This window comes from Myiozetetes cayanensis, unplaced genomic scaffold (genome assembly GCF_022539395.1).
Source record: "Myiozetetes cayanensis isolate MyiCay16 unplaced genomic scaffold, myiCay2020 scf12, whole genome shotgun sequence".
Classification (NCBI taxonomy): Eukaryota; Metazoa; Chordata; class Aves; order Passeriformes; family Tyrannidae; genus Myiozetetes; species Myiozetetes cayanensis.
This window is the reverse complement of record NW_026086826.1, coordinates 2,317,162-2,333,540: the sequence shown is the minus strand read 5'-3', so window position 1 is coordinate 2,333,540 and position 16,379 is coordinate 2,317,162. Positions and strand designations below refer to the sequence as shown.

General features: G+C 42.8%; 1 protein-coding gene across 1 annotated transcript in view; it reads left to right on the top strand.

Annotated features, from left to right (window-relative positions):
- Positions 1-16,379, top strand: part of AK5 (adenylate kinase 5) — a 52,878-nt gene that overhangs the window by 19,222 nt on the left and 17,277 nt on the right. The window contains exons 7-8 of the mRNA XM_050307288.1: positions 7,607-7,697; positions 12,929-13,005. Coding sequence (XP_050163245.1) covers positions 7,607-7,697; positions 12,929-13,005 — 168 coding nt within the window. The remainder of the gene's footprint in view (positions 1-7,606; positions 7,698-12,928; positions 13,006-16,379) is intronic.

Sequence of the window (16,379 nt, the reverse complement as noted above, 5' to 3'; positions counted from 1 at the left end):
TGAGATAAGTAATTAAGCCAAGTTATCACGCAGAGAAATGAACTGTAAGAGATGTTTAAAATAACGTGTCCTAAATATTCTTCAAGTTATTTTAAGTGGTTCATCTTTAGGTAATTAAGCTGTGTCCTTTGGGTGAATATTGGCTTCTGATTTCGTTCTTGTGGTTAAAGTGGTGCTTAAAGGAGATTAATTTCTCTTATTTAGATGAGATATATTAAGAAACCAGCTTGGAAAAAATACCTCATCTCTGGGAAGGCCTTTTTTTATTTAATATTTGGCACCCATAAGCAAAGTTTCCTGTCCTAAACAACCACTGATTTTGTGAACATCCAGCTGCATTTCAGCCTTTGCACTAAAGGACAAAATACCACTTTCTTACCCCCAGTTCCACCAGTGATTTCCAGCTCTGATGGCCACTGGTGGATCTTGCCCATGCAAAGTTTATAGTCAGGGCCTTCCTGGTTTTGTGGCAAAACCATTTTGCTGCCATTTGGTGGAGAAGATTTGCCTGTCAGCTCCTGCAGGTTGTGACATCCGTGCAATCAGGAGGGTCTTTCAGCTCTCACAGTATTATAAAAATGTTACCTCATCTGGTGGGTTGTGCTCTACAATTCCAATATTTAACATCCTTATTTCCCGAATCTATCACTTAGCATCTAAGTTGCTATTGTTAGCCATTGGTAACTGTTTCTGTTTCCTTATTCAAGTGGCAAGTGAATGTTTCTTCTGCTGGAAATCATTGTCAGCTTCGATTCAAAGGGGCACAGCGAGGCTGAGTGACCTGGCCCCTAGTGCTGCAATCCAGCATCAGCCTGCAATTATTTGGGCTCCTGCTCCTTCTTTCCTGTAGATGTCCTGCATGAAAGGCAGGGGAGACAGAAGAGATTGTACTTTCTTGTTTTTTAAAGTATCATAAATATTAATTTATTCGTGTTTGGGAATGCTCAGGTATTGTAACGATGGAAGCCGCTGAAGTGTCAAAACTGTCAGCAGAAAGTCTGATGCCATGAATATTCTGGACTTGTGGTATTTTCCTCCAGAGTTCTGCAGTCTCATTTAGGCTCTCTGAGACAGGGTTAGGTGCAGCTGCAGTGCTGGTGAGAGCTGAGGAAGCTGAGAAGCTGCTCATCCTGCTGTGACTCAGGGAACACCTCACACCAGGCAGTGCTGGAGTGAGAACCTTACAGTCACTGCTGCTCCTGCATCTGGTGGCCACCAGCGTGGCTATTTTAACTGTGCTACATCATTTAGGGTCAGGACAAACATCTGAGGACGTCATTGCCTCGTACCATGTGTAGACACCACCTGAAATTCTTGGCAAAGACCCTCCTGTGCATCCCCTGCAGTTTGTCCTGGCTGTAACTAAACGTGTTTCCTTATCCTCTTGCCCACTTACCATCTTTTCTACTTGCAGAGTTAACAGCTGCACCTTTCCATCTCATCTAGTGCTGTGGTTCGTTCCATTAATGGCCAGTGACTGTGACTATCTGTTCCCTTTGCTGTCACCATCTCACATTGTGCAGTTCAGCAGTTTGCTTAAACAGTAAAACAGGAAAAGAAGCCTCACCAGACATAACTGTAACCCTGCAGTCACAGGCACTGCAATTTGCTGTGAGGAAGGAACTGTTGTCTCCATTCTCAGCTGTTAATCCCTTTTTATGCCAGCACAGTCAGTCACACCAGTGGTGGGAAAAGAAATAAAGGACTTAATGTCTAAAATGTGGCATCTTTTCCCTGTGACTTGCTGTGATCAGTTATTTTTATCCAGGGTGGTTCATGCATATGATACCCCATGATCCATTTTGTTAAAAATGTACTTGCTAAAATAACATTGGGTTTAGGCAAATCTTAAGGTTTTTTTCCTTATGTGCTCAGCTGAATTTCTCCTTCCAGCTTTAACCAGAATGTCAAACTGAAGCTTCACATCCATGTTTTCAGCACCAGCACTTCCAAATTCTCTGCTCTGTCTAGCAAGCCATGTCTTGTCTTTTCTTGTATTCTGCAATCCATTGTGTTGTGGTAATAATGTACTTTTTGGAATGTCAGGGTCATCTCCCTCTCCTGCCACTGCAAGATGCCAATTAGGCAATGTAAAAATACACTTTTGACTGGTTTCCCACTGTGCCCTGCCTTCTGGGCTTTTTTTGGTTCTGAAAAGAAGAGGCTTCTCTGTAAATGCAGAGCCCCCACTAAAAGGGAACTTGGAATGTGGGCAATACTCTTTTTAGCCAAGCTGAAACCATGGCAGTGTTTCTTGCAGAGAGGACACTAAAACCTTCAGCTTACACTCACATTAGTGAGAACTGTGGAAATAATTTCTTTGATAGCTGCTTGTTAAGCCTGCCCAACGATTTGTTATAACCCCAACCTGCTAACATACCTTCTAAATATTAATTATTCTGCAGGTTAAAGGTTACACTGAGCAAAGTTCAAGCAAAACTGCAAGATTCCCTTTTTTCCCCATGAGTTGCCCGAGCATGGGGAGCTTGGCTGACTTTTACAATAAAGGCAGTTACAGCAGTTTTTGTAGATGATGTTGTATCAATACCTGAGATAAGTTGTTCAGCTTGCTTTTGCAGTAAATTATTGACACCTTCACAGTGTATGAACGGGTTGTTAATAGGCCCTAAAGGTGTCAGGTGTTCTGTGGTGCACTTAGCTCACACAAACAGGTATGGGCAGCCAAAGGGAAAGGAAATCATATTAAAAGAGAGATTACAGAGGCTTCATTTTTATCTTTCTTGGGGCTTTCTTCCATCTCTCTCCTGCAGCACACGCTATTGGCACATTACATGCATTTCTTGACCTCATCCCTGTCCCTTCTCAGGCTTCATTTATAGAGTGAGGGTGAGTTTTCTGATTTGTACTTTCATTTCCTTGATCAGCACAGGGGCCATTCTCTGTCCTACTTGTTGACAAGGCGGTCCTTGGACATTTATCATACTTTTAAAAATTCATTATATTATTTAATTCCACCCTGAAATATGTTTCATTTAACACCCTCTGGGTAGAAATATTGTCAAAAGCTTTAAAAAAGTCTAATAAATTCTGTCCATCAGGTCCACTTCATCCACTTCTTTTAATGACAGTTAAAAATGCTTTCAGCCTACATAATCCCGTGGGATTTTGTCCTACATTTGTTTCCAAAAAACGCTATTTATCCTGGATCCCAATTGATTTGAATACACAGGAACTGCGTAGCTGGGAGTTAACATTTATTTTTGTCTTCCAAGGGAAAGAGAAAAGCTGGTAATTTTCAAATGTTCCAGTCCTTCCAGTGTGAAATTCCGCTCTGAGCGGCCACAATGAAATGATTTGCGTTGCCGAGCTCTTTGCCGACCAAAAATGTCACATTATTTCCTGAACTCGGCGCGGATTTGGCATCTGAACCGCCCACAGCAGCTCCTGCTGGGGCCTGTGGTGCACCCTGTGCCTGTTCTTGCAGCTGAGTCATCAGTTCTCGTGCTTCAAGAACCCGCTGCGTTCGCAGCCGAGATGAGCTGGGCACTTTTCCTGTTGTCCCTCGGAAAACTGGGATGGCACGTGGGAAACTGTGCCCTCTGGAATGATTGTTGCCAAGGCATCTATTGGTGATTAGACAACAGTATTTTAATGTTTTGTGTTCAGGATCTCTTCCATGAACAGCCAACAGGAGAAATGCCCTCAATCTTCAAAGGGAAATATTTGGCTGCATTTGGCAGCAGCACCAGTGTTTTTCTTTGAAGTGAAGTGCAGACTGTCAGTGGAAGAAAATAGGATTTGTAGGAAGAAATGTCTTTTCTTTCTGAGTTTTTCTAAATATAGTTTTTTGTTTAGTTTCCTTATTTGAATGACTTGCTGTTGCTTGCATGGACGTTTTTTTGGGAAGCAAGTGTTGCTGTCTGTTTGTTCAGGGTGTCTGTCTGGGCTGTGGGAGCTGAGGATAGAAAATTGTTTCATTTTGAACAAAAGAAACAGAGGCACAGGAGCTCCAGGAGCTCTACAGGCACTGTAATCAGCTGAGTCTTCCCCTTCCTTTGGAGTTTGGTGCATTAAAGTAAAAAAATCAAACCATTTATCCTGGTCCCAGTGTAAGATGATCTCTCCCTCAGGCTGCAGGTTTTCCTGGGTTCTAAAGGAACAGAGCACCAAATAAATCATAGAGCATCTCTTAACTCAGCCTGTAATTAATTTGCCATTTAGGCTCTTCTGGAGTGATGTGTCTGGGTGCCCAACACCACTGGCCTGTTTCTTTGGGGTACCATTTGCCTCTTTAAAGGCAGTTTCCTTTAAAAAGTAAACCCACAGTGAAAATGACTCCAACAGTGGAATGTATATTTTCTTTAGAAAAAGAAAAAGTGTTTGTGCTTCCAAGTAGAATATACCTCTACCTTGAGATATGCTGCATAAGCTAAAACAGCTCTTTGGTTTTAATTAAACTCCAGAAATAATTAGTATAAGTTGACTGTGCTATAGAAGCTGCAGAATGGATGTAATACCTGTCAAGGTGCAAGTTGTCAACCCTTTGTAAAGTGAATCTGCCCACAAAGTTTATTTGGTGTTGGTATTTATAGCTTGCCTATGATGTTAAATGGCCTTCAGCTTTAAAAAGTTTAATGAATACAAGGCTGGTGGGGGATAATGCCTGTTGGAAGCTCAGAGACCTTTGAGGAAATGGAGAAGGTGATGGCAGAAAAATTTGGAAATAAAAGGCATTTGGAAATGTTTGCTCTCCACATAACAGTCACCTTACTGGGAACAGAAAAATAGGGAAAAAAATAATATAAAATATCTGTGTGTATGGGGGTGCATGTTTATATTTTCACTTTTTGTGGTATGAGGCAGTTAAATCAGCTGGTAGTTTCTGTTATAAGCACGTATTTGCTCTTTCTTGAGGTCATTTCAGTACTCACTAATGTTGCTGGAAGACGTTATTCAAATTTGATAGTTTAATTTTAATTGCTTTCCTTGCCACAGAGGAGTCTGTCTGTGCACCTGATGCGCTCAGAAATGACATGATGGGTGGCTTCAGATTGCACCTATTTGGAGTAAATGAGTTTGGGATCCACCAAAGGCAGCAGAACTGTCAGCAGGAGGATGCTGAGCCTCGGGCTCGCTCACAAGCAGCAGATACTCTGGTGACAAGTGGAACTTGAGAAACTCATGATGGACCTGGGAGGGCTCTGCAGTTATTGATGAATCCTCTCTGGAACTCCTGTGGTTAAAAAACCCTGAGGTGTTAAGTGGTTTATTTGAGATGAGCCAGAGTATTCCTGAGGATTGTAATGACAGTGTTGGTGTCTCCAGCTGATTTCTGTCTGATAGCAATTTGTGACCTCTGCTACTTGCATAACATTTTAAAAATCACTGGTGAGCTCCAGTGTCATTTCAGTTGCAGTTTTTCTTCTCTGGGTGGTGAAATATAAAGTAATCTGAGATTTCAGAGTGTTTGGTGTAAAAGAATGAAAATATTATTAGAACTAGAGAATGGATTAAAGAGAAATATCTCTCTCCTCTGTTCTCACGCCCCTGTTGTGGTGTTTTGGAGCTTTGGGGGTTTTTTAAGAGTATTGCAGCACTTCACCTTTGAGTATTATTTATATTTAGTGTTATTAGATTCTATTTAGTGTTTACCAGGGGTAAAATAAAACTAGTCCTTACTTGTTTTCAATCTTTCAGGAGCAAATCCTTGCCTAAGTCAGTCTGAATAACAATAGTGTGTTCTTCTGGTGACATCTGTAGCCACTGGCACCTGGAAATCATTCCAGTCCTTTGGATCTCTTCATGTTACTGGGATTGTCGACTTTTTAACGAGAAAAATGCCAGCACTTAAAGGACAAAGCGATGCAATTTGACTTCTAATTTTTAAAAGCATAGGATAACTTTCATACAAGAAGCCATGCTCTCTTTTTTTTGTGAATAACCCTGAGTTTTTTGCTCTGTTGCAGAAGACTCCCCTGAATTAATTCCTAATTCGATTTGAAAATAGTAATATTTTTCTTTTCACAACCAACCTAAGATTTTCAAATCAGGGGAATCCATTGCCAGTTGTGATTAATTAAGCAGAAAAGACACTGTTGTTAGAACAAATGTTGCTGTTTGCATTCCACTGCAAAGAGCTGGGCTTTGAAGCAAGTAGGGGTTTGTTTTCAGTGAGGAAAGCAGCCTATTGATTTAGTCCTGCTAAAAATACAACTGTTACTGCTCTTTGTGAGCAGGGTTGCTTGAGTACCTTTTACCTCTTATTCAGGCCTCCAATAATTATCAAAGGTTTTCAGGTGAAAATGTTCAGCAGTTCAAGGAAGGGCAGATCTAACAAGGTTGCTTAGCTCCTTTCAAAAATAATTCCTCCATGTCTTGCCTTCCTGGGGCTCAGGTATCAAAATTCTCTTTTTTTGAGGGGAAAACTGAGTCTGTGTCCGAGCTTCAAATAACTGGCTTTCCTTGGGTGACAGTACAGGCTCTGCTTCCAAAGCCCAGATTTTTCCCAGTACTGGAAGCACAGCTGGTGTTCTTTGAGGAGGGAAGTGGATGTTTCATGTTCTCAGAACCTTGGGAACATTGTGAGATTGATCATGTGTTTTTTACATGGATTATTCAGGGAAATGAGAGAGCAATCCTGTCACCTGTGCAAGTGTGGGGTGACCTCCACATCCTACAAGGCATTTCTTCCCCAGCATATCTTACAAACACTCTATTTTGATCAACAAGGACATTGCAAAGCTGCTCTTTGAGGATGGATAGTAAATTGCCCAAGAGTAGCCCCATTTAAGACCTGTTCTTCCACCACCCTGGATTTTGGCACAAGTTAAAATGTCACCCCTCTAGTAGGTGAACACAGATCCCTGCTTTAGGAACAAACAAAAAGGACTTTGGGTTATGATAAACTGGGGTTTAAACAACTCAGTGTCTGCCTAAAGGGAGCTGGTTAAGTGTCATGCTGTATTCTGAGGGGGATGTTTGGAAAACAGCTTCACCTTTATTAATATTAACTTCTGCAGTAAAATCCCTAGTGGGGTTGGTTCCTCTCTCCGTGGCTTTTCCCTGCCTGTTGTTTTTCCCAAGAGCCAGGCAGGTGTTGCCAAGACATCTGGAAAAGTCTCCACAGTCTTGGACTGAGCCCACGAGCTTGGAATTGATAGAATTGACAGGAAAAGTCACAAACCCACTGTCAAACATGACACCTGGCCAGAAAAAGAACCTGTCAGACAGAGCTGAGAAAAAAACCTGGGAGAATCAGTATCAGAATTCAGGCAAAACATAGAATAAATGAGGGGAAAAAAGATTAAAATGCTCAGAAATTGATTATTTGCCTTTTTAAAGGAGCTTTTCCTTTCTGATTTTATGAATTCATCACTGAGCCATTACACTCCTGCCAGTGTGAGGGTGAGGAAAGCTCTCCTTTCTCTCAGCAGGGGAATTTCAATACTACTTCACTCTTTCCTAAGGGTTTGGCTCAACTGCTCCAAGAAATTGTCCACACACGAACATCACAGTAACTGTGCAAACAGAAGGGTTGCTGTCAGGAAGGCTGGGGCTGAGAATTCCCACACTGATGGGCAGCCAGGGAGTGAACAGAATCAGAAGTGTCTGATTGCCAGCTTCTGCTTTTGGTTTTGTTTTTCAGTTCGATGCTGACAGAGATGAAGAGGAAGTGTTCTCTGACATCAGCTCAGCAGTTGACAGCAAACTGTTTGCAAACAAAGAGACTGCAGCAGGTGAGTGAATGCAAGGTTTGAGGAACCACCCCATTTGTTAGGCTGCATTTGGCATTGGTTGGGTGCTGTTCTCACATTCCAGGAGAAAAATAAATCTTTTTACACTTGGGAACTTCATACAACCCATCAAACAACTTCTCTGCAAGTGAATCTTAAAACAGTGTGGCAAGTCCAGTAAACTCTGTTATTAGTACAAAATCTTCATCAGTGGCTCAAGTGCAGTTGTTTCAGTTCCAGCAGTACCTCAGTGCTCCCCAGAAAAGCAGTCCTGGGAGATGAGTGATTAAACTTGCTCCCTAATTACAGATACTAATTCTGAAGGTGTTTGGGGCTTTCATTTATTGGTGTATTTATTATTTGTGGTTACTGAGGCTTGAGTGTCTTCAAAGGAAAAGCCTTTGAGGGGCAAAGGACTGCAAAAAGAAGCTAAAAATCAAAGCACTGAAAATCTGCAACATCTGTCAGAAATATTTTGCTGGAGGGGAACAGACACGTTGTTCTTTGGTAACTTCACAACTTCTTCTTTTCACAGATGATGACATCCCTGACTGTTTTCTAAATAAACCATGAGGGTTACATAGGTAGATGATGCTATAAATGTCTTCTGAAACAGCACACAAAAAGAAATTTCTAGGGAAATGCTGCCCTGTAAAATGTACCAGCTTTATTGAAACAAATATTTGATAGATATATAGGAGAGAAAATCATGTATCTGATCTCTCCTCTGTTTGAGGGAAAACTCATCTCCCATAAATTGGCAGGCAGAATAGATTCATTTATTTGTAACTCGTGAACCACCGTTTGGGCCCTGCCAAAGGAGGAGGAATTGCTGAAGCACAAGGAAGTAGCAACACATCTATCACCTCTTTTTGACAAAGGGGAGATTATTTTTCCGTCCTGGAAGGCATTTGCAAAGAGCAGTGCCTCAGCCAGGAGGGTGAGGAGCTGAGAGGGGGTTCTGAGCTGTCTGGCTACAAAAACCACCCAAAGGGCTGCTTGGGATAGTGTTGTAAATGAGACACAGATGGAGGATCAGGTTGGGGGGCAGGGAGAGGGCAGGGACTGCAGGGGAGGGTGGGGAGTACAGCTCTGTGTTGGTAATTTGGATTCCCTAATTAAATAATCTCGGTGCTCAAAGAGCAAGAGGAGAGGAGGGTCATAAAGGTGCTTGCTCTGACAAACAGCTTGACAAGACCTAAACAATTTGCACAAATTGGTTGGGGTTCTGGAGGAGTTCCAGCCAGTTCCTTGGAAGTCTCATCTACTTAATAAGTCCCTCACCAAAATAATTGGAGAGCCGTGAGCTCCAGCAGATGCCACGCCACAGTCACCTAATTGGTGCCCAACCTCGTAACAGTGAGGAGGTGTGGAGTAGGATTTCCATCAGATCAGGGATTTAATTTCTGGAGGTTGCAATTCCAGCATTGCCTTGATCTCACTGTTTGTCTTTTAACCTTCTGAGTGTTACTGCAAGGTACTGTGGTTCCTGGTAGCTTCTGTAAACAAAGTATTTCTAACATTTCTGAGCCCCCACATCAGTCTGATTCTCATGTTATACCTGCGAAATCCAGTTGTACCCAACTTTGTGACGATGTATGCCGAAAGAAAACAACTGACATTTTTATGGATTAAAATACATTTTGCTCATTGTTGCCTTCCACAACATGCTGAGGCTGTTGCCAAGAGCAACAACCTGTCAAGAAACTCAACAGGGGAAGGTTGCAGTGAAATTTGTGTTAGAAGCATCTTACTGAGAGGAAAATTCAAGTGTAATCATTCCAATGCTGATCAGTCCTTCAATAAATTATTTCTGTAATATCCCACTTGAAACTTATCTCCTAAACATTTGTCTTGCCCAAGTGCTTACATGCTACAGGTGTTAATTGGGTTATCAGGGTCTGCTTCAGAGCATGTTCCATACCATAAAAAGACATTTTTATTTTATTTTATTGAGTTTACCATGCCATTGAGAGAAGCAGAGTGTTTCCCAGGGTAGGCTCAGATTATTTTTATGACAAGTGAGTGTTGACCAGTGCAAATACTGGAGTTGTTAAAATGTGAGTGGAGATGTTTTTGAGCCAGTGAACTGAGTGGAGTTGCCGGCAGGGTTGGAAATAAGTAAGGGGTTTAAGCAAGGCTGGGAAATGCCTGAGCTGATTGGCCAGAACACGAGTGGTCCGAGGAGGAGACTCAATTAACTCGCATGATGGGGCAGAGATGCCTCGTGATGGGGAGGTAAATCAGCTGCAGATGAATTTAGATCCGTCCAGTTTAGCCTCACTGTATAAATGAATTCAGTGAGCTGTGAACAAGCAATGCTTGACATTTGCACTCATGAAAAGCTGAGGATGAACACACTTGCAGAGGAAGTGCCATGCACCAGGCTCAGGACACTGGAGTGTTTTGTGGGACCACAGGCATTTACAGCCATGATCCCCTGGGCTTTGGGGTGGATTCTGTGGCAGCAATGACACACCTGCCTGCAGCAGCCCAGCTCTCTCAGCTTTCCATGACCCAACCTGGGCAGTCCAGCCTGCAGTGTGAAGATACAAAGCATGGCACAGAAAAGGGAGGGCATTGTAGCTGATCTGCTTTTTTCTTTTTTCATCAGCCTGCACCTCCCTGGAGAGCTGATTATTCGGTTAATAAAAACTTGCAAGTGATTTATTTTTTAATTGTGCAGTAGTGTACCTAATAAAATCCTCTCTCCTTTCCCTAGGGAGAACACAGGGCACATGACAATGTCCAGGTCCCCCTTGCCTTAACTTTATTCATGCAATTAAGGAAGCATGTTTTAAGTCCTGGGAGTACCTTTGCAGATCAGGTGCTCACAAATTATTCCTCTGTGGCAGTAAAACTTTTATGCACTTCCTTAATTTTTTATTTTTTTAACTTGAGTTTCCCCTTTTGCAGTTGATGAAGCTGCTGAGATCACTTGCAGTGGGTTCATAGCAGCACGGGAAGGCTCTGAGTTAACCTGAGATAATTTGGAAAGGCAAGCCCATGACACAAACTCAGCAGAATGTGCTCCCTCCCAGAGCAGGCTGAGCTGGAGCAAAGCAAACTGCTCCTGGTGCCCCAGGGATGTCACAAAGTACCCTCACATGTGCCCTAATGGCTTCATCTGCTCCTGGGAGCTGCCATTTACTTTAATTCATTTCTGGCAGCTTTGTCTTTAGGCAGTTTGAAGAGGGAACAGAGCTCTGTGCACTGCTCAGTGATGGCTGGTTATGGGGTTTGCATTAAACCAAGAAGAAAAACACAGCTTTTCAATTTTCCTTGAGTACAGCCCCAAAAGAAGGTGTGTTTTCCCAAGGACACCGGCGTCCTAGGGCAAGAAAAACGACCTGAGGGTGCTTGACCACATTAAAATTGGATAACCATTATGGCTTTTATCACTTAAGATACATTATGCATGAGGATTCATTCTCAGCCTGACCTTTACATTTAGGTTTGCAGCTCCATATTTCATATTAATGTTTCTAGCTAAGGACACGGACTGCTCTTGGTAGTTAAGTGACAGTTAATCAAGTGCCTTTAATAAAGTGCACACAAGTGCCTTTCAAAGTGATTGATGTGCCGGTGCCAACTGAGGCTCAGTAAATTATATTATCAACAATGACACGGTGTTAAGAGCGAGATGTCAGCTGTGTCAAATAAATCCAAAAATGAGGATTCTCTCAGCAGCTGGAAATCTGTTTGGTTGCACAGGTATTAGGTATTTTCAAAAGGCCACAATGTGTAAATGCTGCATGTGTACATGTGGCACTGTGTGGTAGCAGGAGGGTAATTGCTTTCTGTAATTTTATTTTTTTATAGCAATCTGATAAAGCAGAGAGGAGCACTGGAGAGTTTGGAGAGAACCAAACCAAAGGCAGCAGCAGATGGTAGATGCAGGTCTTTCCCTGGTGTCTCTCACGTAGTCCAAAGAGTTAAATTGAAGATTAATGTGGCAGCAGTTGTGATGCAGATTGCAGAATCATCCTCTCTATGGAGTTACACTTTGGTCATCGTGCCACCCAGTTCCTCTCCTCTGTTCTCTCCCTTAGGGATATTTAATTCACCATCTACATAGATTATTACTCTGTAAACTTTAAAGGCAAACCCAGATAACACAGAAATGTATCTGGCACCAACTGAGCTGCAAAATCTGTTACTGATGGTGCTTGTTAGAGAGAGAGACCCACAGAAACAGCTCCAATGGGGAGAAAACACCAGGTCAGCAACAGATTTAAAACTCTCTGTCCTCAGTGCCAGCAGGAACATCACACCAGGAAGGGACACCTGCAGCCCAGGAGGCAGGGAGTTGTTTTCCTGACCTCATGGGTGATCTTGTTTGGCTGGGGACAGGTGGGCACGAAACAAAACACACCTTACACGTCCCCTGGTGTTGCTCCCCACACGAAGTCAGTGATTGGACTCATCTGTGGCTCCTGGCTGGTTGCAGTTTTTAGGTTTCTGTGTATCTTTACAGCATTTTTTATTTAAATAACACTCCTATAGCCGTGTGCTTGTTGATGTTTTAATGTTTGTTGAACACGTGCAGTGTTTGGTTTGGGGCTGCACATTGGGGAGGACCCAGGGGACCATTCCTTCCCTACTGCCCAGGATTCTGGTTTAGCAATGGGAACCCCCTTAGATGACCTTGAAACCCCAACCCAGCTCAGCCAGGTCAAGGCTTCTCAACAGCTGAATTTTGGCATCCCACTTGCATGAGAAGGGCTGATCCTACCACAGGAAGGTGATGAGGAGAAGGGGCAGAGCCACACAGTCACCTTAGGAAGGGTTAGGATGGGATAGAAACGGACTGGAGAGCTCTGGTCCCCTGCCAGCATCACTCAGTGATGCCATCCCCTTATCTGCTAATCAGCAATTAGGCAGTATTTCCTTTCCCTCTCCCAAACATGCTTTGTATTCTCCCCTGAGTGTAGCAATTTAACATTTACAAGTCGTGGCACGCAGAACACCCTGCCCAATAAATATGCAGCGCAGCTAAAACAATTCACCAGTTAGCATAACCCCTCCTTCTCAAGGTTTGTAGCAGCTCTTACGGGTGCTTTGAAGGCTTTGTCAATGAAACACCATCCCCCCCGGGTGCTCTGGCACATCTGAGCGCTCCCTGGGATCAGTTTTTGCACAAGTACAGATAATTGGAAATATTACAGTGTTCCATCACGTAAAGTGAACATTTCCAGGCCATTTCTGAAGTCTGATTTTCTTTCCTATTTTAGGGCCAAATGAACTCGACTGCAGTCTGATTATGGATTCTGGAGATGCTGTTTATACTGAATTTGACTTCGAGGACCAGGTAATTTTCTGTATATTGTGGCCTCTCCCTAGACAGTTCTCTGGTTCTTGTGAGTACTGTGCTGTACAATCTGTCTGAACAAGGTGGGGGAATTTAAGGGTGCATAAGACAAAGGGCTTCTCAAGTGCAATATAAGTAAATTCATGGTACACAGAGGTTGCTTTCTGGTTAGGAGAAAGGGTGAATATTATTGTGGTATTAAGAGCCTCTGTCTTCCATCACTTGCTGAGTTTCCTCCACAAAGGCACATGTGGCAAGCAGAGTTCCTAGAATGCACTGTAAGTCTGCTGGATTTTTAAGAAGAGGAAGTAAAACATTTTTCAAAAAGAACAGCAGGAAAATATAAGGTGTGAAATATAACTACAACAAATCAAACATTCTTCCCTTTGGAAAAAAGGTTTTTAAGAATTAAAACCAGCAAAAGTGAAAGCAGCCTTTCTGCTGATCCTGTTGAATGCTCATCTAAAAACTAAATGTTGGGAAGTGTTTGCCTTGTAGAAAGAAGGGTAGAGAGGGGGGAAAAAAGGTGTTTGCAAAAAGATAACCCTTCCTTGTGGCCTTCTAAAGCCAGTGACCAAATCAGGGCCCACAAAAGTGAATTTTCATTCAGTGTTGTGGGATTGTTCTTGGTTTTCTTTCACAGTCTTCAGTGCAAGACTTTTATCTTCATCTGCAACGTGTTACATGTTCTAGCCCTATTCATTTCTTTTAATTTATAGATCCCTTTTACTGCTCTCTTTGGCTTAGTTATTTCAGTCTTGAAAAATCATTTTAAATCCCATTCTATCCTAAACCCTTCTTAAAACATTCTCTGCCCAGGATACTCTTGAATTTCTCATCATCTTCATCTTGGCTGTGCTGCCTTTTTATTGAAGGGTTTAGGCCTATGAAGCACAATGTGTATTTAAATGATGTTTGGCTCTGCTTTTATACCCAGTTTATATGAGCTGCCTTGTACAAATATAATGAAAATAAATACAGGGGAAAGCCATTGCAACCAAGAGGCCTTACCATCTAAATTTTGGAATTATGCAAGCAAGGGTGGCATGCAGAAGCAAAGAAGAGAGTGGAGATTACCATAAAGACATAATTCCATCCATCTGCCCAGTCTGGAAAACAAAATGAGGAATTACTCTCTGGAAGGGAAGATCAATAACTAAATTCAGGAGTGAGGAACCGCTCACATTGAGAGCTCGAGCTCATTTTGACCGTGGCAGTGATTTAATACTCCAGTGATTTACCACATGCTGTTTACCGATTGTGGGAAGCATCAACAACCTTTACCGGGAGAATCTCAAGCGGAAAAAACCGCGTGTCTGGATACAAATGTGTCATGCAGGGATGTGACTGCACAGGAAATCTGTCATGAGAGCGTGGGGGAGAGGGAGGCTGGTTCCTAAGCAACCCTACCCAGCTGAGCTGCTAAAAATGGGCTGGGGTTGGGGTTGGGAGAACGTGGTGGTGGTCGCTGAAGTGGAGGAGTCGGGGGTTCCACAGTGTGTCCTGCAGACAAAGCCACAGCTGGCAGAGGGTGGCACTTGGCACAGCTGGAGTGGACACACAGATACCTTTGCATTTCCTCAGGCTTGGAATGAGGCAGGAAGATCTGCAGCCAACAGAGGGACAGGGTTCTTCAGATGCACAACCACTTCTCCAGAGTGATGTCTGACTGGAGGCAGGGACAGGAGAAGGAATGCTGTGGTTCCAGCTGGGGATGGATCATCAGCTCGTGTAGGAGAGCTCCAGAACACACCAAAGGGCTTCCAGAAACACTTGGTGCCTGCAAAGCAACACTGGTGCAGGCTAAGACCTGCCTTTTCCCAAAGATTGTGCAGGGGAGATGGAATTTAAAACAGCTCCGAAAAAGCTTGAGCTTTGTGTTGTGCATTTTATTAATGAACGTTCCATTCAGTTCATGGAACTAAATTAAGAGCAAGCTGTGGGTTTACTACTGGCTGTGCATGAATGCTTCAAGAACACCCATAATCACTGAGTCCCTACAGCACTGAAAGGCAGGAGAGAAATACCCACTGAAAGAAAAAAAAAAAGAAACAATTGTTTCTCCAAATCACCAATAACTGTTTTTCTGTTGTGGTTTTGTTTTTTTTTCTCATATCTGTCAGATCCTGGGTTACAAAAGGAATTTGAAGACTTCAGGAATATATTTTGGGCAACTCATTTTTGAGGGCAACAGCTTTACAGAATATTCTCAGTTTGCAGAGCTTGCTGTCATGACGAGTGTCTGATTTAATAAGAATTGGCTTTGCTGCTGGAATGCTCTCAAGTGTGATGAAAGTTTTTTACTGCTCACTGTGTTCCTTTATACTTGCCATTCAATCTCTCAACTTTGCCAGAGAGGCTGTCAATATAATGCCACTTGTTTCCAGAGATCAGACAAGTTTTATTTTTAACAATTGGATTTTTAATTAGAAACCTACCATTTGGCTTATTTCAAGTGCACTCAGGCCAAAAGGGAGTATTGAAAAATTGGCATGAGTGAATCCTATCAAAGAGCTGCAGAAGAAAAGAGCATCCCAATTATTTTCTCATGAAAAGAAGCCTTTCAGGACAACCTTAGCTACTCTGAGGAGTGTTTAGACTAATTAGAGAAAAAGTTAAAACACACAGTCAGGTGACTGTAGAGTGAAGAAACTCCTGAACAAGTGCTTACAGGATTGATAACTTTACAATTTAGGAAATGTGCAAATCAGGTAAACTTCAAGTAAAAAAACTCGTAAGTACATTTAGCCTCCTCTGGGTATTTGGGACAGGGAATGGTTTGGGTTGGAAGGGACCATAAAGATCATTTTGTTCCAACCCTCGTGCCACGGGCAGGGACACCTTCCACCAGCCCAGGTTGCTCAGAGCCAGGTCCAACCTGACCCTGGACACTTCCAGGGATGGGGCAGCCACGACCTCTCTGGGCAAGCTGTGCCAGGGCCTGCCCACCCTCACATCTGCAAAATGTGCAAACACATTTCTGTGGCTTCAAGGAATTTGCCAGTTCATAGCTGAGGCATTTCCACGGCCTTGCAGTGTCAGAGTGCTTTTACTGATGAAATCAGGTAAATGCAATAGCAAGTGCAAAGAAGAGATTGTTGGGGTTTTTTGCCTCCCAAACGTGTCAAAGACCTAGGAAAAGTAGGTGTAAAAAAGGCTGAAAGCTAATAAAAGGTTTTCTGTTCAGCACTGACAAGCAATCTATTGAATTTAAAAGCATAGCCCAATCTTTTCTGCAAGTGCAGAATGCTTTATAATTAGAAGGTGTGACAGCTCACTGCAAAAACTCACGGGCAGAACCAGAATGGAGGAAGGAAAAAAGCCCTGAAAGAGCCCTCCCCTCGTTGTAAGAAGGCAAAACAAGCTCTTGATTA